Source organism: Lethenteron reissneri, chromosome 67 (assembly GCF_015708825.2).
Source record: "Lethenteron reissneri isolate LAM-NWPU_2019-01 chromosome 67, ASM1570882v1, whole genome shotgun sequence".
Classification (NCBI taxonomy): Eukaryota; Metazoa; Chordata; class Hyperoartia; order Petromyzontiformes; family Petromyzontidae; genus Lethenteron; species Lethenteron reissneri.
Genome location: NC_083845.1, coordinates 8542767 through 8565127, shown reverse-complemented (window position 1 = coordinate 8565127; position 22361 = coordinate 8542767). Strand labels below are relative to the sequence as shown.

Below are 22361 nucleotides of genomic sequence, written 5' to 3'. Positions count from 1 at the left end.
CATCACCACCATCACCGCCATCATCACCATCACCACCATCACCGCCATCACGTCCGTGATGTCCCCTTGCCCCCCCCCCCCAGGCTTCTGCTCGCTAGACGAGTGCGTCTACTCGGAGCTGGAGCTGCTCAGCTACGAGGCCGTGCGGGCAATCCACAACCAGATGGACGACGATGACGACGGCTCGGTGGACACCCAGGAGAGCGACGACGTGAGTCTCACACTCATTCACTCGCTCAGACTCACTCGCTCACACTCACACACTCACTCGCTCCCACTCCCACACTCGCTCATTCGCACACTTGCTCATTCGCACACTCGCTCACACTCGCTCACACTCGCTCACACACTCGCTCACACTCACACACTCGCTCACACACTCGCTGACACACTCGCACTCACACTCGCTCACTCGCACACTCACACTCACTCACTCGCTCACGCTCCCATATTCGCTCACACTCGCTCACGCTCACACTCACTCACACTCACACACACTCGCTCACTCCCACACACTCCCACACTCACACACACTCGCTTACTCCCACACTCACACACCCGCTCACAGGCAGGGAGTGAGGCAGGGAGGGAGTTGGGGGGGGGGGGGGCGAGGTGGTCTGTCCGTCTCGCGACTTGTGTCCGTGCCGGAGGAATCCGAGGAGCTGTGAAACTCTTTCCCGCGGACGTCCTGAGTGGTCGTTGTGGTCCCCAGTTCCTGCGCGAGGACATGAAGTACAGCGACCCCGCGCTGAAGCACAGCAACTTCCACAAGGAGGACCAGCACATCAGCCTGCAGGAGATGTGGCTCAGCTGGAGAAACTCAGAAGGTGAAGATCACCACCACCAACACCACAAACACCACCACCAACACCACCAACCCCACCACCAACAACACCACCAACACCACGACCAACACCACCACCAACACCAACAACACCACCACCACCACTGTCTCTCTCTCTCTCCACTAGTGAGTGTGAGACTCACAACACCACTGCTCTATGTAAGCTCCAGGTTGAATATTCTAACTGGTCTTGGGCCTCCCCTAGGTCGACTCAGACCTTAACTGAGTACCTTGTGCGGTGTGTGAACATCGCCACGGGGGAGACAGAGGCGGCTCGTGGGCTATGCTGGTCTTAATAGGTGCTCGCAGTCAACCCTTGCCCCAACAGTCTGTTAAGGTGATACAGATTACCTGTGTCTCGATACGCGTCTGTGTGTGTATGTCTGTGTGTGTCTGTGTGTGTGTGTCTGTGCCGATGTATGTCTCTCTCTTGTGTACACCTGTGTGGTCATCTCCGTACCTGTGTGGTCATCTGTTTCTCCGTACCTGTGTGCCTGTGTGCGTGATGCCGTGCGATGCTGAATCGTGTCTCTCTCTCTCTGTGATGTAACGCTTTGTCTCTCTGCCTCTGTGTCTCTCTGTCTATGTGTGTCTCTGTGGTGTCTCTGTGTCTTTCTCTCTGTCTCTGTGTGTCTCTGTCTCTCACTGTCTCTGTGTCTCTGTGGTGTTTCTGTGTCTCTCTGTCTCTGTGTGCCTCTGTGTCTCTCACTGTCTCTGTGGTGTCTCTGTGTCTGTCTGTCTCTGTCTGTCTGTCTCTGTGTCTCACTGTCTCCCTGTCGTATCTCTGTCTCTGTGTCTCTCTGTGTCTCACTGTCTCTGTGGTGTCTCTGTCTCCGTGGTGTCTCTAGTCTATAACTGGACAGTGGAAGACGTGATCCACTGGCTAGAGCAGATTGTGGAGCTGCCTCAGTACTCAGACATCCTGACACAAAACAACATTGATGGGCCCAGTCTTCCCAGGTGTGTGTCCTCGCGTGGGTGTGCTTGCATGCGTGTGTGTGTACACGCATGCGTGTGTGTGTGTGTACACGCATGTGTGTGTGTACACGCATGTGTGTGTACACACGCATGTGTGTGTACACGCTTGTGTGTGCTTGCGTGCGTGCGTGTGTGTGTGTCAACACGTGTGTTCAATAACGGCGACAGTGAAGATTGAGGCCTGCCCTGGGCTTCAAACCAGTCACCCGGTGCGGTGCGCAAACAGCACCGCACCGGGGAGACAAAGGCGGCCGGGCGTGGTGCTGGCCACCCCCCCCCCCTCGTGTGCCACCGTGCTGCTGCTCACTCACACCGCCTGCCCCCACAGTCTGTCCAGGGCTCCACGGGGCATCTTTGTGTTGTTTGTGTTGCTGTGCACAATTGGCACCCGCGTTGCCTGGGGCTTGCACGTGCGCGTGTGCCGTGCTGCACGAATAACACACCACGTGTTGTGTGTGCGTTGTGTGTGCGTTGTGTGTGCGTTGTGTGTGTTGTGTGTGCGTTGTGTGTGCATGTGTGTATTGTGTGTGCGTTGTGTGTGCATTGTGTATGCATTGTGTGTGTTGTGTGCGTGGGGAGTGATAACAGCAACAACACAGGGCAGAGGAGCTGCCACGTGATTGTGTGTGGTTAACTAAAATGACCGTCACGCAGCAGAGAAGGAACTCGGAGGCAGCTCTGTGATATCCGCTTCCGCGGGACGTTCTCTTAACACGCGCGGGGGGGGGGGCACGCGGGGGGGGGGGGGCCACGCGGGGGGGGGGGGGCGGCACTGCCGCCCCCCACCCCGCGTGCGAGTCCCTCGCCCCGTGACGACGCCACTCCCGTCGGGAGCGGCGGCGCCGCGGTTAGCACACCGCACCACCAACATCGGTGGCAGCGAGCGACGTCCGAACCGGCCCGGGGGCTGCCCCCCCCCTCGACCCGACACCAACCCGCACTGAGCAGCGCGGTGAAGTACGGTCAACCCACCCCCATTATTGCACGTGTTCATTCTGTGTCTCGGTGCGCGTGTCCCCCCCGCGTGCCCCCCCCCCCTCCCCCCCCCCCCCCCCCCAGGCTGGCCGTGAACAACCAGACCCTCATGTCGGGCGTGCTGAAGATCACCGACCGCAGCCACCGCCAGAAGCTGCAGCTCAAGGCTCTCGACGCCATCCTGTTCGGGACGCCCGCGTGTGAGACCCCCCCCCCACTCAGCCCCCCCCCACTCACTCAGCCCCCCCCCACTCAGCCCCCCCCACACTCGGCCCCCCTCACACCAGAGGTCGCAAACGGGTTTTGATTCCTTACCCGTACCCGGCCGCACCAGGGTCGCAAATGGGTACCCGCACCCGTACCCGGCCGTACCCGTACCCTACCCGGCCGGGTACCTGATTGTGACCTCTGGGATGAAGCCATGTTGCAGGTGCGGGTGGGTTGATTCTAGGAACTTGAATTGTGAGAAGAGACAAGACGTTGGGAAATGAGTGACAATCACGGTGACTCACCAGTGACTCACGGTCTACCCGTACCCGACCGCACCAGGGTCGCAAACGGCTACCCGTACCCGGCCGGGTACGGGTAGCCGGGTATCGGGTAGGGTACGGGTATCGGGTACCCGGTTGCGACCTCTGCCCCACACTCAGCCCCCCCCCCACACACTCAGCCCCCCCCCCACACTCACCACGCCCCTCACTGTGACCCCCCCATTCCACCCCCCCGCAGCCACCCAGCGGAGCCGCCTCAAGGACCTGCTGCTGATGGTGTCCGTGGTTATGGGCGTGGGCGGCTGCTGGTTCGCCTACATCCAGCACAAGTTCTCGCGCGACCACATGAAGAAGATGATGCGCGAGCTGGACAGCCTGCAGCGTGCCGAGCAGAGCCTGCTGGACATGCAGGGCAAGTGAGTGGGGGGGGGGTGGGGAGGGGGGGTGGGGGTGGTGGGAGGCTGTCGTTACCTCCTCGCTGAATCGAGACGCTGGCACAGACGGCACTCCGTCTCATTCCCTACTCCTCCTCCTCCTCTCCTCCCCGTGTCTCCCTCCACCACTCCCCGTGTCTCCTCTCCCTCCACCACTCCCCGTGTCTCCTCTCCCTCCACCACTCCCCGTGTCTCCTCTCTCTCCACCACTCCCCGTGTCTCCCTCTCTCCACCACTCCCCGTGTCTCCTCTCTCTCCACCACTCCCCGTGTCTCCTCTCTCTCCACCACTCCCCGTGTCTCCCTCTCTCCACCACTCCCCGTGTCTCCTCTCCCTCCACCACTCCCCGTGTCTCTCTCTCCCTCCACCACTCCCCGTGTCTCCTCTCCCTCCACCACTCCCCGTGTCTCTCTCTCCCTCCACCACTCCCCGTGTCTCCTCTCCCTCCACCACTCCCCGTGTCTCTCTCTCCCTCCACCACTCCCCGTGTCTCCTCTCTCTCCACCACTCCCCGTGTCTCCACTCTCTCCACCACTCCCCGTGTCTCCCTCTCTCTCCACCACTCCCCGTGTCTCCCTCTCTCCACCACTCCCCGTGTCTCCTCTCCCTCCACCACTCCCCGTGTCTCCCCTCTCTCTCCACCACTCCCCGTGTCTCCCTCTCTCTCCACCACTCCCCGTGTCTCCCTCTCTCTCCGTCACTCCCCGTGTCTCCCTCTCTCTCCACCACTCCCCGTGTCTCCCTCTCTCTCTCCACCACTCCCCGTGTCTCCCCTCTCTCTCCACCACTCCCCGTGTCTCCCTCTCTCCACCACTCCCCGTGTCTCCCTCTCCCTCCACCACTCCCCGTGTCTCCTCTCCCTCCACCACTCCCGTGTCTCCTCTCCTCCACCACTCCCCGTGTCTCCCTCTCTCCACCACTCCCTGTGTCTCCCTCTCTCTCTCCACCACTCCCCGTGTCTCCTCTCCCTCCACCACTCCCCGTGTCTCCTCTCTCTCCACCACTCCCCGTGTCTCCTCTCTCTCCACCACTCCCCGTGTCTCTCTCTCCTCCACCACTCCCCGTGTCTCCCTCTCTCCACCACTCCCCCGTGTCTCCTCTCTCTCCACCACTCCCCGTGTCTCCTCTCTCTCCACCACTCCCCGTGTCTCTCCCTCTCTCCTCCACCACTCCCCGTGTCTCCACTCTCTCTCCACCACTCCCCGTGTCTCCTCTCCTCCACCACTCCCCGTGTCTCCTCTCTCTCCACCACTCCCCGTGTCTCCTCTCTCTCCACCACTCCCCGTGTCTCTCTCTCCCTCCACCACTCCCCGTGTCTCCTCTCTCTCCACCACTCCCCGTGTCTCCCTCTCTCCACCACTCCCCGTGTCTCCTCTCTCTCCACCACTACCCCCGTGTCTCTCTCTCCCTCCACCACTATCCCCGTGTCTCCCCTCCTCTCTCTCCACCACTCCCCGTGTCGCTCTCTCCCTCCACCACTCCCGTGTCTCCCACTCTCTCTCCACCACGTCCCCTGTCTCCCTCTCCCTCCACCACTCCCCGTGTCTCCCTCTCTCTCCACCACTCCCCGTGTCTTCCCTCCACCACGCCCCGTGTCTCCTCCCTCCACCACTAGCCCCGTGTCTCCCCTCCACCCTCCCCGGTGTCTCCTCTCTCTCCACCACTCCCCGTGTCTCCCTCCACCACTCCCCGTGTCTCCCTCTCCCGCCACACTCCCCCGTGTCCTCCCTCCACCACGTGCCCCGTGTCTCCTCTCCTCTCCACCACTCCCCGTGTCTCCTCCACCACTCCCCGTTCTCCTCTCTCTCCACCATGCCCCGTCCTCCCTGCTCTCCACCACCCTCCCCGTGTCTCCTCTCCTTCCACCACTCCCCGTGTCATCTCCGTTCTCGCCTCCACCACTCCCCGTGTCTCCTCTCCTCTCCACCACTGTCCCCGTGTCTCTCTCTCCCTCCACCACTCCCCGTGTCTCCTCTCTCTCCACCACTCCCCGTGTCTCTCTCTCCCTCCACCACTCCCCGTGTCTCCCACTCTCTCTCCACCACTCCCCGTGTCTCCCTCTCTCTCTTCACCACTCCCCGTGTCTCCTCTCTCTCCACCACTCCCCGTGTCTCCCCTCTCTCTCCACCACTCCCCGTGTCTCCCTCTCTCTCTTCACCACTCCCCGTGTCTCCCCTCTCTCTCCACCACTCCCCGTGTCTCCCTCTCTCTCTTCACCACTCCCCGTGTCTCCCTCCCTCCCTCCACCACTCCCCGTGTCTCCCTCCACCACTCCCCGTGTCTCCCTCCACCACTCCCCGTGTCCCCTCCCTCCGCGCGCCGCAGGCTGCAGAAGGCTCAGGAGGAGCAGAAGCTGGTGGAGGACGAGAAGCGCCACCTGGAGACGAAGCTTCGCTGGGAGGTGACGGAGAAGCAGCAGCGGCGTGAGCAGCAGCAGCAGCACGAAACGCAGCAGCAGCACGGCGATGCGGAGGGGGAGCAGATGCGGCGCAGGTTCGCAGAGGAGGAGCTGGAGCAGGTGGGGACTGCGCGGGGGACACGCGGAGAGACACGCGGGGAGACACGGGGAGACACGCGGGGAGACGCGAGGAGACACGCGGGGAGACACGCGGGGAGACACGGGGAGACACACGGGGAGACGCGAGGAGACACGCGGGGAGACACGGGGAGACACACGGGGAGACGCGAGGAGACACGCGGGGAGACACGCGGAGAGACACGCGGGGAGACACACGGGGAGACACGCGGGGAGACGCGCGGAGGGGGACACACACACAAGGACACACACACACAGACACACAGGGACACACAGACACACACACAGACACACACGCACGTGGTTGTGCCCCCCCCCCAGGTGCGCCGCAGCCTGCGCCGTGCGGAGCAGGAGCTGGAGGCGGTGCGCCGCTCGGGGGTGCCGACGGTGCTGCAGGCGTGGCTGCAGCTGACGCACGAGGTGGAGCTGCAGTACTACAACCTGCAGAAGATGGAGGCCGAGCGGCAGCTGAGCGCCGCCAAGGAAGTGGTGAGGCACGGACGCCCCGGGGTACCGCGCCACCACCGTCGTCGCCGTTATCGTAGCTACATCACCATCGTCATCGTCGTCATCATCATCATCACCGTCATCGTCGTCATCGTCATCATCACCGTCATCACCGTCATCATCGCCGTCGTCGTAGCCACCATCGTCATCACCATCGTTGTCATCGTCGTCATCATCGTCATCATCATCACCGTCATCACCGTCATCATCGCCATCCTCATCGCCATGCGCCGTGCCGGCCTTCACTGGTGCTGCTCGCGAAGCAGCACTTGCCCCAACAGTCTGTTGGAGGCTACACGGGGGACCTTTGTGTTTGTGTCCTTGGCACCCACGTGAGTCCGCACCCGCGTCGCCGCGGACGCCTGCTCAGCGACAGGGGAGTGGCACTTGGTGATGACGCGGTGAAGGGGCTGTGGGAGCGTGGAGGTGAAGCGTGGGCAGCTGTGGGCTGATGTGTGTGTGTATGTACCCACGTGCGTGTGTGTGTGTGTGTACCCACGTGCGTGTGTAACTATGTGCACGCATGTAACCGTGTGTGTGCGTGTAACCGCGTGTGTGTGTAACCGTGTGTGTGTAACCGCGTGTGTGTGTGTGTGTAACTGCGTGTGTGACCGCGTGTGTAACCGCGTGTGTGCGTGTGTAACCGCGTGTGTGCGTGCGCCCGCTCAGGCGGAGAAGATCAACCGCAAGCGCAACTCGGTGCTGGGCACGTTCTACGTGGCGCACAGCTCCTCGCTCGACGAGGTCGACCACAAGATCCTCTCGGCCAAGTGAGACTCCGTGTGTGTGTACTGTGTGTACTGTGTGTGTGTGTGTACTCTGTGTGTGTACTGTGTGTACTGTGTGTGTGTACTCTGTGTGTGTGTACTGTGTGTACTGTGTGTGTGTACTCTGTGTGTGTGTACTGTGTGTACTGTGTGTGTGTGTTACTGTGTGTGTGTACTCTGTGTGTGTGTACTTGTGTGTACTGTGTGTGTGTACTCTGTGTGTGTGTACTGTGTGTACTGTGTACTGTGTGTACTGTGTGTGTGTGTGTACTGTGTGTACTGTGTGTGTGTGTGTACTGTGTGTGTGTGTGTACTCTGTGTGTTTTACTGTGTGTACTGTGTGTGTGTACTCTGTGTGTGTGTACTGTGTGTACTGTGTGTGTGTACTGTGTGTGTGTACTGTGTGTACTGTGTGTGTGTACTCCGTGTGTGTGTACTGTGTGTACTCTGTGTGTGTGTACTGTGTGTGTGTGTGTACTCTGTGTGTGTGTGTTACTCTGTGTGTGTACTGTGTGTAACTGTGTGTGTGTACTCCGGTGTGTGTGTAATGTGTGTACTCTGTGTGTGTGTACTGTGTGTGACTGTGTGGACTGTGTGTGTGATGTGTGGTCGCTGTGTGTATGTGTGTAGTGTGTGTGTACTCTGTGTGTACTGTGTGTACTGTGTGTGTGTACTCTGTGTGTACTGTGTGTGTGTACTCTGTGTGTGTGTACTGTGTGTGTGGACTGTGTGTGTGTGATGTGTGTGTGTACTGTGTGTGTGCGTGTACTGTTTGTGTGTGTAGTGTGTGCTGTGTGTGTGTACTGTGTGTGTGTGCTGTGTGTGTACTGTTTGTACTGTGTGTTTGTGTGTGTATACTGTGTGTGTACTCTGTGTGTGTACTCTGTGTGTATACTGTGTGTGTAGTGTGTGTGCTGTGTGTGTGCTGTGTGTGCTGTGTGTGTGTACTGTGTGTGGACTGTGTGTGTGTGTACTGTGTGTGTGTGTACTGTGTGTACTGTGTGTATTGTGTGTGTGTACTGTGTGTGTACTGTGTGTGTGTGTACTGTGTGTGTGTGTACTGTGTGTACTGTGTGTGTGTACTGTGTGTTTGTGTACTGTGTGTGTACTGTGTGTGTACTGTGTGTACTCTGCGTGCGCTCTCCCGTGGCAGGCAGGCGCTGAACGAGGTGACCAGCAGCCTGCGTGAGCGGCTGCACCGCTGGCAGCACATTGAGCACGTGTGCGGCTTCCACATCGTCAACAACGCCGGGCTCGCCGCGCTGCACACGCGCCTCTACGACGAGAGCCCGCAGGACGGTGCGTGTACACGCGTGTACGTGCGCATGTACGTGTGTACACACGTGTGTAAGTGTGTACACGCGCGTGAGTGTGTTGGGGTGTAGCGGTGCAGCGGTTAGCGCGTTGCGCTACGAACCCGGCGAACCCGAGTTCGATTCGCGATACCCGGTTCCCGCTGTCTGTGTGTGTGTACACGTCTGTGTGTGTGTACCTGTTTGTGTGTGTGTACCTGTTTGTGTGTGTGTACCTGTCTGTGTGTGTGTGTACACGTGTGTGTGTGTACACGTCTGTGTGTGTGTACCTGTTTGTGTGTGTGTGTGTACCTGTTTGTGTGTGTGTACCTGTCTGTGTGTGTGTACACGTCTGTGTGTGTGTACACGTCTGTGTGTGTGTGTGTACACGTCTGTGTGTGTGTGTACACGTCTGTGTGTATACACGTGTGTGTGTATACACGTGTGTGTATACACGTGTGTGTGTACACGTCTGTGTGTGTGTACACGTCTGTGTGTGTGTGCAGATCATAAATCTGGAGTCAATAAAATAAGCACCAGTTTGAGCAAAGAGCGCTGGCCATCCGATGGAGAGACTGTTGCCTGCCATAGTAACGTGGAACTTCCACCCTTGTCGCTGTTTTACAGACGAACCCCTCAGTCCCGTCACCTCTCCGCCCTCCATGATCGTCACGCAGTCATCCCTCTCGGCGCCGGCGCCGCCCCAGCCGACCAATCACGTGACGGCCGACAGTCACATGACCCGACTGCCGGCCAATAAGACTCCGTCGCCGGTGTCCCGGCGTCACGTGAGCTCCCACATGCCGCTCTCCGATTGGTCGCGGGCCGTGTCACATGACCAGCTGCCCTCCTCCGGATACGAGCGAGACTCCATGATCATGTTCTCGGCCTCTTCCAGCTGGTGAGGGTCGATCTCCGTCCGTCCGTCCATCTGCGTGTGACGTGGGGTCACGGTAATTCTGTCTGAGACGACCCGATGTCTGAGAGTTGGGGATTGACGTAGAAACTCCTTGGAGACCAAAAAAAACCCAGAGCTAAAAAGGCCGGGACCGGTTCAGATAATCGTCACCGGTGTTGCTTGCCGTGAGCGGCAATCGAACTCGGATCGCAGCCGGGTTTGTGGCGCAGAGCCGCTAACCGCTCCACTACCACTACACACACTCACTCTCTCACTCACTCTCTCTCACTATCTCACTCTCCCTCATTCTCTCACTCATTCTCTCACTCATTCTCCCACTCTCACTCTCTCTCATTCTCTCACCTCTCTCTCTCACTCTCTCTCACTCTCTCACTCACTCTCTCTCTCACTGTCTCACTCTCTCTATCACTCTCTCTCTGTGTCCACCACGCAGGCCTCACTCCAGCATGGAGTCTCTCCTCTCCACGGCCTCCGCTCCTCCGGGCCCAGTCTCCTTCCACTCCTTGGCCTCTCTCCCCCCGTGCGGCGCTGGGGGCGGAGGTGGTGGCGCGGGTTCCTCCCAGCAGCACCACGCCCCCTCCCACGCCACCCCGCACCTCCTGCAGCACCACCACCACCTGCACCACCTGCAGCCTCCGCAGCAGCAGCAGCAGCTGCAGCAGCAGCAGCATCTGCAGCAGCAGCAGCTGCAGCAGCTGGCGGCCCCGCCGGGTGCCGTCCTCGCGGCTCACGACGACGCCGACGAGAGCGACAGCAGCAACAACAGCGGCGGCAGCCTCGCCGAGGCGGCCGCCACCGCCAGTGCCGCCACTCTCGGCCCGGCCCCCGGGGCCCCGCGCCCGGCGGGAGACGCGGCGAGAGCGGACGACTCCTCGTCCGTGTCCGAGTTCAAGGTGGGCCGCAAGTCCCGGATCGCGCGCCTCTTCAAGAAGACGAGCAGCTAGCCGCCGCGGCGCAACCCGCCCCGTCGCCGCGCCCGCCGCTCGCGCGATCGCCCGTCCGTCTAATCGCCGGTCTGTCCGATCGCCGATCGCCCGTACGTCTGATCGCCGGTCTGTGGTAACCGCAGCGTGCGCGTGTGCTGTATTTTTCTCTCTTTTTTTTATCCCGAGTTGTCTTTGACCTATTTGCTTGAACCAAAACAACGTGGGACGCGAGAGTGCACTGTAACGGAAGGCAGAACCCACGAACAGAAACACTTGTCGTTGAATTGTTTTGGTTCGCGGCCGCCTCGTTGCAGCCAGCGCCACAGTTCAGTTGCGTACTAATATACATCGTTAATTCGTCACGAGCCGTGATCGGTCCACTACTGGATGAAGGCCTCAACCAAGCCGCCGCCGCCGCCTCGTGCAAACCTGCCACGTGGCAAAGCGCCACTGGCACCCGCTGCCGATTTCACCGTCGCCCCCACGTCCTTTGCGACGGTGAACGCACCGCGGTCCTCGCTGGCACCGGCGCCGGCACCGCTCGTTCGCACCGCGCCCGGCACGCGGCTGCCCCTTGCAGAGGTGGCGGCGGCGGCATCGGCCTCTCCGGCGGTGGGTTCGCGACGTTGCCCTGCGGCCTTCCCACAATCGGTTTCGCTCGGAAACACTCGGGAGCCCGGGAGCCCGGGAGCCAGACGAGGGACGTTTCGGCGACGAAATCGGCTCTCCCTGCTCCAGTTGATTTTGTGGAGCTCGGGAGAGAGAGAGACCAGGAGAGAGGAGCGTCAATCGCAGGAGCGACCCGGGGAGGTGGTGGGGGGGGGGGGCGTTGGTCCGCTGCCGGTAGAGTCACGATAAATTTTCCGATACGCGTACCGTCCACACCGACATCGGGGGGGGGGGGGGGGGGGGGAGGTGGGGGGGGGGTGACACCACTGCTGTGTGCGTAAGTTACCCGAAAAAAGATCCAAAAGTATTCCTTAAAATTTACGGAATGCGAGTTCATTCATTTTCAGCGCGACACTCCGCGCTGCTTCTGCGCGCCGTGCGTGGCGTCACGCCCGGCTGTAACCGCGCGGCCGGGACGTGGGGCGGTCGTCGCGTGAAGCCGCCGATGGGTGGGAGAAAGTCTCCTTGGCGTCACCGCCGCGTCCTCGCGTCTTCAGAGGTCGCCCCCCGCGTCTCTCCGCTCGCCGGCCCGCTCGTTTTCTGCCACTGCAGGGAGCCGCGCCGCGTGTCGGTGATGTCACCACACCCCCCCCCCCCCTGCGGCGAGCACATCGATAGCCCCCGCCGCCCCCCTACGCCGGCCCTGCTTGGCTCCGAGCAAGATCCGCAGCTTCTGCGAGGGCCAGCAGCGACTCACGGCACGGTAAACGGCTCGGCAACTAAAGCCGGCGGTAAAAACCACGCGTCCACAATAGCACCCCCCCCCCCGCCACCCTGCGCTGGCTCGGATGCGCCGGTCGATAAAACGTGGGCACCGGCGGAAGCTTGCGCGGCGTTTACGCGCGTCACCCTCGGGGTGTGGCGGAGCGCGGGGTTGGTGCGCTACGGGCGCCTGCGTCGTGTCGTGCGTGCTTCTGTGTGTGTGTGCGCGTGAAGCGCAGGGTGGCGACCGCCTGTTTTTAGTGTTTGCTCAGCTTTAATACGTCGATCCGCGTCGACACAGAACTGACGCACGCCCGCACGCACGTGTAGCCCACACGCACGTGTAGCCCGCACGTGTAGCCCACACGCACGTGTAGCCCACACGCACGTGTAGCCCACACGCACGTGTAGCCCACACGCACGTGTAGCCCACACGCACGTGTAGCCCACACGCACGTGTAGCCCACACGCACGTGTAGCCCACACGCACGTGTAGCCCACACGCACGTGTTAGCCCACACGCACGTGTAGCCCACACGTGTAGCCCACACGCCCCGACACGGCGCACGAAGGGGGGGGGGCGGCCAGCTCCACGCCGCGGCCGCTTCTGTCTCCCCAGTGGCGATGTTTTATTACACGCCGCGCCACCCAGGCACTCATTCCGGGCTGAGTCGACCTCGGGGAGTCCCGCGACCGGTTCAGATAATCGTGACGCCGGCCGGCGTTTGGGCCGCGAGCGGGAATCGAACTCGGCTCGCCGGCTTGGGGGGGGGGGGGGGGCGCTGCCCACGGTTCACGACGTCACAACCACACGCGGCTGTGACGTCGCGAAATGATTTGTTTTTTGCATGAAGCGCTTCGCGCGTGAGTGTACGGACGCGTGTGTGTACGTAGGTGTGTGTGTAGATGCGCGTGTGTGTGTGTGTGTATATGCGTGTGTGTGTGTAGATGCGTGTTTGTGTGTGTAGATGTGTGTGTGTGTAGATGCGTGTGTGTGTGCAAGCATGTCGCTTTCTTCGTATTTATTCCGGGATTTCTGCCCCGGTCCCGTTTGTAACCGCAGTCGCGCCGAGAGAAAGTTTTGCCTTAGCGAGTCCGTGCGTGTGTCCTGTCCCCCCCCCCCCCCCCCACCTTGACCCCTCCCATCCACAAAACCTTCCCCGGGGGGATAGAGGTAGCGGAGTAAAGTGTGGCCTTGCGAGCGATCGGTCGCTCCAAGTGACAACGCTCATTTCACAAGGGGCCTTTCACGTCAACTTGATCAAAAGCGCCGCGTGGAGGCAACCCCGGGGCGGAGCGGGGAGACGTGGGGCGTCACGTGGCTCATGGTCGGTCTCGGCCGCTCGTAGTTAAGAACTGCTACGGCATCGGTCGCGAACTTCACGACGAATAACATTGACGGCGACTTTTATTTGAAGGCTTCCCCCCCCCCCCCCCCCGTGACCGATGTTCGCCATAACTCTTCTCTGCTTCGGTGAGATCGTCGTGTTGGTTACAGCGTATTTATTATTTTATTTTATTTGAAGGCAAAATATCAAAAAATTATTTTACCAAAAAAATCTCTCCGGCGCCACCCATCGAGAGAGCCGCTGGGGTCGTTAGGTCACGGGGGAAGTGTGCCGGCCGATTCCAAATCGTGTCGGCAAACCGCCGGAGCGCCGAAGCGTCTCGAGGATTTGTCGTCGTCGTCGTCGTACGAGCGACGATCTCGCCGGAGGTCGCTCAGCGCACGCGACGGAGCAATTAGCACGGCTGGCTACGTACGTTGCGATAGAAGTTCAACATGCAGACACACTACCCATAGACTAACACTACCCATAGACTCAACACTGCCCATAGACTAACACTACCCATAGACTAACACTGCCCATAGACTCAACACTACCCATAGACTCAACACTGCCCATAGACTCAACACTGCCCATAGACTAACACTGCCCATAGACTCAACACTGCCCATAGACTAACACTACCCATAGACTCAACACTGCCCATAGACTCAACACTGCCCATAGACTAACACTACCCATAGACTAACACTGCCCATAGACTAACACTACCCATAGACTCAACACTGCCCATAGACTAACACTGCCCATAGACTAACACTGCCCATAGACTAACACTGCCCATAGACTCAACACTACCCATAGACTAACACTACCCATAGATAACACTGCCCATAGACTCAACACTACCCATAGACTCAACACTGCCCATAGACTAACACTACCCATAGACTAACACTGCCCATAGACTAACTGCCATAGACTAACACTGCCCATAGACTCAACACTGCCCATAGACTCAACACTACCCATAGACTAACACTGCCCATAGACTCAACACTGCCCATAGACTAACACTGCCCATAGACTAACACTGCCCATAGACTAACACTGCCCATAGACTAACACTGCCCATAGACTAAACACTACCCATAGACTAACACTGCCCATAGAATCAACACTACCCATAGACTAACAGTGCCCATAGACTCAACACTACCCATAGACTAACACTGCCCATAGACTAACACTGCCCATAGACTCAACACTACCCATAGACTAACACTGCCCATAGACTCAACACTACCCATAGACTAACACTGCCCATAGACTAACACTGCCCATAGACTAACACTGCCCATAGACTCAACACTACCCATAGACTCAACACTGCCCATAGACTAACACTACCCATAGACTCAACACTGCCCATAGACTAACACTGCCCATAGACTCAACACTGCCCATAGACTCAACACTACCCATAGACTAACACTGCCCATAGACTCAACACTGCCCATAGACTAACACTGCCCATAGACTAACACTGCCCATAGACTAACACTGCCCATAGACTAAACACTACCCATAGACTAACACTGCCCATAGAATCAACACTACCCATAGACTAACAGTGCCCATAGACTCAACACTACCCATAGACTAACACTGCCCATAGACTAACACTGCCCATAGACTCAACACTACCCATAGACTAACACTACCCATAGACTAACACTGCCCATAGACTAACACTACCCATAGACTAACACTGCCAATAGACTCAACACTACCCATAGACTAACACTACCCATAGACTAACACTGCCCATAGACTAACACTGCCCATAGACTCAACACTACCCATAGACTAACACTGCCCATAGACTCAACACTACCCATAGACTCAACACTACCCATAGACTAACACTGCCCATAGACTAACACTGCCCATAGACTAACACTGCCCATAGACTCAACACTACCCATAGACTAACACTACCCATAGACTCAACACTACCCATAGACTCAACACTACCCATAGACTCAACACTACCCATAGACTCAACACTGCCCATAGACTTAACACTACCCATAGACTAACACTACCCATAGACTCAACACTACCCATAGACTAACACTGCCCATAGACTAACACTACCCATAGACTCGACACCACCCATAGACTCGACACTACCCATAGACTCGACACTACCCATAGACTCAACACTACCCATAGACTAACACTACCCATAGACTAACACTGCCCATAGTCTAACACTGCCCATAGACTAACACTGCCCATAGACTCAACACTGCCCATAGACTCAACACTACCCATAGACTCCCTCCTGTCAACACAAACACGCAAAGGCATAATCAGACATAGTGAAACAATCACAAAGATCCCACATTGCCACTTTGTGTAGAATGCACCCTAGGTGTTACTGTAGCGTCGCTAATGCCATCAGCACTAACAGCGTCAACGTACGACCCACATCGCCACATCGGCTTCAAACGCGTCGAAGCGATGAGTTCACGCCGGCGATGCTGCCTGGCCAGTGCCGGATTACCGTAGTAGCACAAGTAGCTACACGTGTAGTAGTACTTATGTAGCTACATAAGTAGCTACTATGTAGTAGCTACTACACGTGTAGTAGCTACTACACGTGTAGTAGCAGCTACTACTACACGTGTAGTAGTAGCTGCTACTACACGTGTAGTGGCAGCTACTACACGTGTAGTAGCAGCTACTACACGTGTAGTAGCACAAGTAGCTACTACTACATATGTAGTAGCTACGGGCCCCGCACTTTCAAGGGCCCCGCGCTAAATGCTTTCAAGCTATAAATTCCAGTTCAGTGGTTCTGCACTTGCTCTATTACTATAGTACTATACCGCCTTCGACTTTTACGAATGACCGGGTGTTTAAGGTGAGTGATTTGTCGTGTTATCTGGCCGTGTAGCAAATGAAAAACTAGAATTACTTTACTGTGCAAGTAATAAAACGTCGTGTGTTTTTAGGGCCCCTTTAAGACAACAAGTGCCGCCATTGTGCCTGGCTGCGTGTGGTTTTTGCATCGTCGTGGTGGCTGACGTCCTGGTGCTCGTGGGAGTGATGACGTCGCGTCGGCCATGTTTCCTGGGGGACGTGGTGTCGGCCATGTTTCCTGGGGGAGGTGGCGTCGGCCATGTTGCGCGAGGGGTCTTCTTCACGGCAGCTGATTGGCCGGTGTGGTGGCAGTGATGACGTAATCCGTCGCAACCACTGACGCAGACGAGAGTTGAGGCTACGATTCCCCCGCCCCTCCCCCTGCCCCCCCTGCCCCCACTTACTTACGATCCTTTTTCCATCGCGAAATTTACAATCGTACTACAGTCGGAACCTTGCCGGGCAGTGTTAGTCTATAGGAAGTGTTAGTCCAAGGGCAGTGTTAGTCTATGGGTAGTGTTGAGTCTATGGGTAGTGTTGCGTTTATGGGCAGTGTTAGTCTATGGGCAGTGTTAGTCTATGGGCAGTGTTAGTCTATGGGCAGTGTTGAGTCTATGGGCAGTGTTAGTCTATGGGAAGTGTTAGTCTATGGGTAGTGCTAGTCTACGGACAGTGTTGAGTCTATGGGCAGTGTTAGTCTATGGGTAGTGCTAGTCTACGGGCAGTGTTGAGTCTATGGGCAATGTTAGTCTACGGGCAGTGTTAGTCTATGGGCAGTGTTGAGTCTATCGGCAGTGTTAGTCTATGGGTAGCGTTGAGTCTATTGGCAGTGTTAGTCTATGGGCAGTGTTAGTCTATGGGTAGTGTTGAGTCTATGGGCAGTGTTAGTCTATGGGTAGTGTTGAGTCTATGGGCAGTGTTGAGTCTATGGGTAGTGTTGAGTCTATGGGTAGTGTTGAGTCTGGGCAGTGTTAGTCTATGGGTAGTGTTGAGTCTATGGGTAGTGTTGAGTCTATGGGTAGTGTTGAGTCTATGGGCAGTGTTAGTCTATGGGTAGTGTTGAGTCTATGGGCAGTGTTGAGTCTATGGGTAGTGTTGAGTCTTTTGGCAGTGTTGAGTCTATGGGTAGTGTTGAGTCTATGGGCAGGATTAGTCTATGGGCAGTGTTAGTCTATGGGCAGGGTTAGTCTATGGGTAGGGTGTATGCATGAGCGGGCAGTCCACGCGGCTCTTTCGCTCCTTCGGCTGTCGTGATCGCGAGGATTTCGTTCTCCGGGGCCTCTGTTCCCTCCCACATTCTGAATCGACGTCGCCGCGCAGATTATTTGGCCGCTGCTGTAAATTTCCACGCAGACGACGATGTTGACGATGTTGATGTTGACGATGTCGACGATAAGCTGCCACCACTTCGTTGTGTTGTTGTTATTTGCGGTGGCCAGGTCGCTTTTGTTTCTAAGTGCCATGTAGCAGATCGGTAGTGGGCCTTTTCTAGTGAAGTACGATCTCGTTGTCGAGTTTCGTTTTTAGTTTCCACATTCAGAAACTGCGTTGGAATCAAGAAAGCATTCAGACTATTTGGCTGCCTCTACATGACAAGCCACACTTCGTCGGAGCTGTCGTTGGTGATCGCCGGCTGGCTTCTGAACAAGGACTCCATCGCAGCGCAGTGGGTCTCACCTGCTACGACACACAAGCGAGCCGATTGGTGTTCAATTTATCTTGACTTTCAGGGCACATAGCATCAGGGGATGTGGGTGGGTGCAGGGGAGGGAGGAGTGGGTGGGTGAGTAAATGAGTGGGTGGATACAGGGGAGGGGTGGGTGAGTGGGTGGGTGCAGGGGAGGGGTGGGTGGGTGCAGGGGAGGGGTGGGTGGGTGCAGGGGAGGGGTGGGTGGGTGCAGGGGTGGGTGGGTGCAGGGGTGGGTGGGTGGGTGCAGGGGAGGGGGAGGGGTGGTGCTTGCCGTCGTGAGGTCGAGTGAACGCGACCGCTTGCTATGCAAGGTGCCCGCACAGGGCTCCCTCGCCTGCCCGGGTTTTTGATCGCCCGCAGATTTTGAACCTTCAGGCTGACTGTATGCTGTGCTGTACTTGTAAGGCCCACGTCCCTCGCCCTGGCTAAAACATATTTAATATTGTTGGTGTCATTTGCTGAATTAAAAGAAAGTCTTTAAAGGATACGCGCGCTGAAGTCGTCTGCGTTTATTTGGATGTTGCGTTGTTGCGTCGGTGGTGGTGGCAGAAGCACGCGTGTTTGTGCGTTTGTGTGTGCGCGTGTGTGTCAGTGAGCTCCTCCGGCAGGCAAGGCTGCGTTGGCTGGGTCATGTAGCCCGCATGCCCAGCCACCGCATGCCTAAACAGCTTTTGTTCGGCCGGATCGAGGGGGCTAGACGGGCGCGGCACGGGCTGGAGAAGAGATGGAGTGATGTGGTACAGGAGGACGTGGAGCTGAGTGGACTTGCCGATGACTGGTACCAGCAGTGTCAAGATCGGCCTCAGTGGAGGAGGCTCGTGAAGGACGCTACTGGGCAGTTGGAGGCAGTCGCCCTCCAACAACAACGGAGGGCGGAGGAGCGACGCTCACAACAACGAGCGGAGCGCCGGGTGGCTAAAGCACAGCAAGTTGGTACAGTAGGGGGCACAGGTGGCGCATCAGCCAGTCATCTCGGTCAGTCGACCCGTGGCACCTGGGTCTGCCCCGTGACCTCCTGTCAGCGGGCGTTCGACACTTCACGTGGCCTCAAGGTGCACATGGCCTGGCACAAGCGTCGTGGTGACGTCACCGCCACTTAGTGGCGAATGGCGGTTGTTGTTGTTGTGTGTACGTAGGCCAATTCCGATTGGCCTTTCCCTTCATGGCGTCTGGCCACCACAGTGGCTAAATGGGGGCTCTGGAAGGGTGCGAGGGGCTGGTAACCCCTCCACCTTCAATAAATTACCACTAAACCACGAATGAAATATCTAACTAATAAGCTTGTGCCGGAGGCCCCAGGGGGACAGGCGTCTATGACGTCTCCTGGCCAAACCCCATTTGGCGGAGCCAGGAGATTTAATCTTTACCCTCGGGGCTCCTCCAGAAACAACGAAAAGCCACTTCGGATGGCCACGTGTAATGTTCAAACGCTCACTACAGAGGAGAGGCTGCCACTCCTCTGTCGGGAGCTGGACCGGTACCGCCTGGATCTCTGTGGCGTTCAGGAGGTCCGGTGGACCGGCTCTGGCTCCTGCCGCAATGAGGGGTGGACAGCTCTCTACTCGGGGCAGGAGACTGCCAAACAACAGGGTATGGCTCTTCTTCTGAATAAAATAATTAAGGGGGCGTGGGAGCGTGGCGGTGAGGTGTGGGAAGCTGTAAGCCCCAGGCTACTTTGGGCTCGCCTTCCCATCAACCGGAGGCAAGAAGTAGTGGTCGTGGTTACTTATGCCCCTACCGAAGACGAACATCCGTGGAGGGATGCAGGCAACGCCGATGAGTCAGATGCGTTCTATGACTTGTCACAGGTGCTGGCTAAAGTGGCCCCTCAGGATAGAGTCATCTTGTTGGGTGATTTCAATGCCCGAGTTGGTCATAATGCTGGCACCTGGTCTGGAGTGATTGGAAGGCATGGGCCAGATCAGCTCAATAATAACGGTAGGAGGCTGCTAGATTTTTGTGCAGCCCATGGGCTTGTAATTACCAACATGCTGTCCTGGCATCGGCGCATCCACACAACATCATGGATGCATGCCGGGTCCAAGCAAGAACATCTGCTGGACTACGTAGTGACGGGCCAGCGGATGCGAGCCCATGTCCTTGACACGAGGACCTACCGTGGAGCTGATCTGCCCTCTGACCATCGACTTGTCATCTGTAAGATGTGCCTGCCATTCTTCCACTCCGGTGGTGGGTGTACACCCAGGACCCTATTCGAACCTAAGGTGGCCTGGTCTCAGCTAGGTGATGGAAGTTGCAAGCGAGAATTTCATCATCGCTTGCAGCTGGGGTTGGCATCGTCCCCCACTCCTGATGTTGAGGGTAAATGGGCGAGGTGTAGGACTGTGACTCATGCAGCTGCAATGGCTGCTTTGGGTACGCGGTCCAGACCTCCCCAGAGACCCTGGCTGACAGAGGAGGTGTTCAGGATGGTTGAGAAAAAGCGACAGGCCCACTCTAATCGTCTGCAGCATCCCACGTCAGAGAATGAGGAGGTTTACCGCAGCCTTCGCTCGGAGGTTCAGAGAGCCGTGAGGTGCTGCAAGGATGGGTGGTGGTCGCGGGTTGCTGAGGGGATGGAATCTGCCTCAGTGGCCCGCGATCACAAATCCCTTTTTAACTCCATTAAAAAAGTAACCTGCAGCGCCACACCTATTACCATCATTAGGGGAAAAACGGTGATCCAATCTCCGACCCCCAGGAACTGGTTTGCAGATTTGCTGAGCATTTCTGTGAGGTCCTGGGGGAGGGGAAATCCCTCAGCCAGGAAAACATCGTAGCACAAAGTGTGGATAACCCTGCTAAGGCTGCGGTGCCTCAAATATTGGAAGAAGCCACCCCCTGTGAGTGGCTGGCTGAGGTGCCATCTGTTGAGGAAGTACTGGTGATGATGGTGGTGATGATGATGGTGGTGATGATAGTAATGATGATGGTGATGATGGTGGTGATGATGATGGTGGTGATGATAGTGATGATGATGATGGTGGTGATGATGATGGTGGTGATGATAGTGATGATGATGGTGATGATGATGGTGGTGATGGTGGTGATGATGATAGTGATGATGGTGATGATGGTGGTGATGATGATGGTGATGATGGTGATGATGATGATGGTGATGATGATGATGGTGATGATGATGGTGATGATGATGATGGTCGCAGTCATGTCGGAGGACGACTCGGAGGAGCCAGGAGCGGGGAGGCAGCAGCACCAGCACCACCACCACTACCACCAGCACCACCACCACCCCCACCACCAGCACCAGCACCACCAGCACCAACACCACCACCAGCACCACTACCAACACCACCACCAGCACCACCACCACTACCACCAGCATCACCAGCACCACCACCAGCGCCACCACTACCACCCGCACCACCAGCACCACCATCACCAGCTCCACCACCAGCACCACCACCACTACCACCCGCACCACCAGCACCACCATCACCAGCTCCACCACCAGCACCACCACCACTACCACCAGCACCACCACCACCAGGACCACCACCAGCACCACCACAAAATCGCTGTGGGTGGCACCCAGCGGCATTAGGCGATTATCTCTGCGTGTAGCGCGAACTTGGCTCTAAACGCTGCTAATTCATCATCATCGTGAACGCTATTTTAATTAAATTATGGGGGGGGGGGGGGGTGGGGGTTATCAACAATTTCACCGCCCTGGGCACCAGCACGGCAAACAACTGATTGGCACCGCAATAATGAAATTCCTGCACGGGTTTCCAGCGTGGCTGCTCTATGAACGGAATGACAATCCTCTCGTTGCGACGGCTTGAGACCCTCCACCGCTGTAGGCAGCAGCAGCATGGGGCCAGCGTGTGATGTTACGCATCGGTTGAACGTTTACATGCAAATAATGACTTAGACTTGCAGCGCACCGCCACACACACTCCTCGCTCTCGTAGAGAGAGGTAGGACGACTCAGAGAGAGAGGACGACTCAGAGAGAGAGAGGACGACTCAAGAGAGAGGACGACTCAGAGAGAGAGAGAGGACGACTCAGAGGGAGAGAGGACGACTCAGAGAGAGAGGACGACTCAGAGAGAGAGAGAGGACGATTCAGAAGAGGTACCAGGAGGAGGAGGAACCACACAGACGAGGGAGTGGGTAGGCAGCAGCAGCAGCCACGCGCTGGTGAGGAGCCTTCACTACCCCCAAGCTCTGCGGTCCTCTACGTATGAAGTTGTCATCGGCCAATTAACAACGAGCGGTTGCGTGCGCGGGAGGAAACCGGAGCACCCGCAGAAACCCCCACGCCTGCGTGCGAGGGGGAAACACTCTATCCCGTACAGAAGGAACAGATGGGAAGTCCACTTTTTTTTTAAAATCCTTTATATTAAGTTCACTTGCTTGCTTGCTCGCTTACGACCGTGCAAATCTTTCGG

At 57.6% G+C, this 22361-nt stretch overlaps 1 protein-coding gene across 2 annotated transcripts; it reads left to right on the top strand.

Moving 5' to 3' along the window:
- The first annotated feature begins 86 nt into the window (after positions 1-86).
- LOC133360029 (stromal interaction molecule 1-like) lies at positions 87-11480 on the top strand. 2 transcript variants are annotated; one of them, XM_061578598.1, is made up of 11 exons: positions 87-211; positions 713-827; positions 1693-1804; positions 2882-2997; positions 3527-3704; positions 6048-6240; positions 6580-6747; positions 7435-7535; positions 8686-8831; positions 9452-9725; positions 10177-11480. In XM_061578598.1, exons 1-11 carry the CDS (start codon positions 164-166, stop codon positions 10685-10687), a joined length of 1962 nt encoding a protein of 653 aa, XP_061434582.1. In that variant the 5' UTR covers positions 87-163; the 3' UTR covers positions 10688-11480. The 2 variants fall into 2 exon arrangements, with proteins under 2 accessions (XP_061434582.1, XP_061434583.1); XM_061578599.1 differs by lacking the exon at positions 1693-1804 and having other exon boundaries at positions 155-211.
- Positions 11481-22361: the final 10881 nt, after the last annotated feature.